The following is a 1,995-nucleotide window of genomic DNA, read 5'->3' as shown; positions in this document are numbered from 1 at the left end:
TTTAAAGTTGATTACAAACCTTGTTTTTCAGTACAGTCTGTGGTTATAAACAATTTCCAGTCCCAGCTACGTGCAGCGAGTAAGAGGAGCTCCTGCTGTCGCTGTTTCCAGGCAGAGCTTGTCAGCAGTTGCCTTCAACCTCTAATGCTTTTGCATCTGAGGCTTTTTGCTCAATAAAAATGAAAATGTCATCACCACAACTTGCACTGGGGCTAAAATCTTCTGCCACTAGTGGTTACCCTTCAGTTTATGTGGTTGAGATCTGTGTGGTGGCTCTAGGGTCCTGGTCTTGCTGAATTATGGGTTAAATATCCTTGCCTGGGAAGATTTGCTTAATGTAGGGATTCCTTTTTCCTGAGTGCTCCCTCCAGCAGAAGAAATGAGGAGTTGTAAAGTCAAGTGCTTGTGCTGGGAAATGCCTGCATCAGCTGTGTGGACTGAGAGAGCTTTTTGACACCTGAGTCACATTGGCATCCCTCTTCTCCAGCCCCTGGGGAAGGCAACCTCCTTCAGCTCCTCGGCCCTCACCTGAGGTGGTTTCCATCTCTTTTCTTGTCTGGCATCAGGGCTGCAAGCTCCCTGAGCGGGACACAGCCTCACCACGCCCTTATGTCTCACCCCGAACAGCCTGGCCAGGCAAAGGACCCTTGAGGATGAAGAAGAACAGCAAAGAGAGCGCCGGCGAAGACACCGGAACCTGCTGTCCTCCACGTCAACAGATGAAGAATCTCCTAGCCCTGCAAAAGACACCAGCCCACCTTCCAGCAGGTGCGTGGAGTGCTGCTAACACCATCTTACTCACGATGCTCACAGGTCACAGCTCGCTGCCTTGGTTTTCTCAACCCTGAGCCAAAGCTGCTGCAGTGGGTGGGAGTCTGGATGAGAGCTGTGGGAAGAGCAGGGGTGCAATGGGACTTTGGGCAGGAGGGGCTTCACAGGAGTAGTTATATCTGTGGTGGGCTCAGTCATGAGCCTCAACATGTCCCGTGACACAGGGAGCCTGTGTGCCAGGGTGAGGGTCAGTGCTGAGGTAGAGCTCAGGTGGGTGGTGGCCATGCTCTAGTGGGATCCTGAGCAGGTAAGAGCAGACAGACACCCGTCCCTGCAGGGCAGCTGAGCTAAGCTGAGCAGAGCATGCCTGGCTGTCCTCAACCTCCTCTGAATCTTGCAGTGGTCTTGTATGACCTCTGTCCAAGTGGGGAGCTGACCCGAGGGCTTTCCAGCGGTGCTCCCAAGGTCCCTTGCTGCAGCGAGCTGGGATCTGGAGGTGCCCTGAGATCAGGCTGCTCTTACACAACCCGCCCCACTCTCTAAATCAGTCCCGGAAATGTCCAATATTTAGGAGGTTTTTGTCCACCGTGAGACTCGTTCACGCTCTAGAGGTGTTCCTGTGTTTCAGACAGGCTGGAGTTTGGATGCTTGGGTTGGATATGGATTAAATAGGGTCTGGACATGACTAACATCATGAACAAGTCCCCCTCCCCTGGTGGCCGCACAGGCTGGCTGTGTGGTATGGCCGTAGTTGGGCCCTGCCATAGCACTGACTTACAACCAACGCTTTAAACTTAGTGGTATTTTCCCTAGTCCAGTGAAGAGCCACAGACACATGCCTCACCCAGCAGCAGACCCAACACGCTGCTCTGAGCCCACAGCTCCTTGGCACAGGACTAGGTGGATGCTGATGTCCTGGGCTGAGGCTGCAGAGATGCTCAATCTCTGCCACAACAAGTTAAAAAAAGGTTTTGATCCAAACTTGTCCTTGGAGAGCCTGGCTGGGGTGATGCAGATGAGTGTGGCTGCAAGTCCTGGTCTGCAGGCATAGCTCCAGGATGATGGTGGGATTTTTACGCCTCCCCCAGAGCCTTTCACCTGGGTGAACTTCACCTGCAGCATAAAATCCATCCCTTTGGCCCCAGGGTGCTGAGGTTTGCCACCTATTCTGTCTCTGTCTCTAGACCTCAATCCCTGGTGAAGCCGGTGTCTCCGGAGGATGGG

At 53.3% G+C, this 1,995-nt stretch overlaps 1 protein-coding gene across 1 annotated transcript in view; it reads left to right on the top strand.

The window, feature by feature from the left end:
• Positions 1-627: 627 nt before the first annotated feature.
• The window catches only part of LAD1 (ladinin 1), a gene marked incomplete at its 5' end in the record, with an annotated part of 9,045 nt that continues 7,677 nt past the window's right edge, over positions 628-1,995 (top strand). Inside the window, 2 exons of the mRNA XM_010146030.1 lie at positions 628-768; positions 1,956-1,992. Coding sequence (XP_010144332.1) covers positions 628-768; positions 1,956-1,992 — 178 coding nt within the window. The remainder of the gene's footprint in view (positions 769-1,955; positions 1,993-1,995) is intronic.

Source organism: Buceros rhinoceros, unplaced genomic scaffold, assembly GCF_000710305.1.
Source record: "Buceros rhinoceros silvestris isolate BGI_N320 unplaced genomic scaffold, ASM71030v1 scaffold382, whole genome shotgun sequence".
NCBI lineage: Eukaryota > Metazoa > Chordata > Aves > Bucerotiformes > Bucerotidae > Buceros > Buceros rhinoceros.
This window is presented reverse-complemented; position numbering and strand designations above follow the sequence as displayed.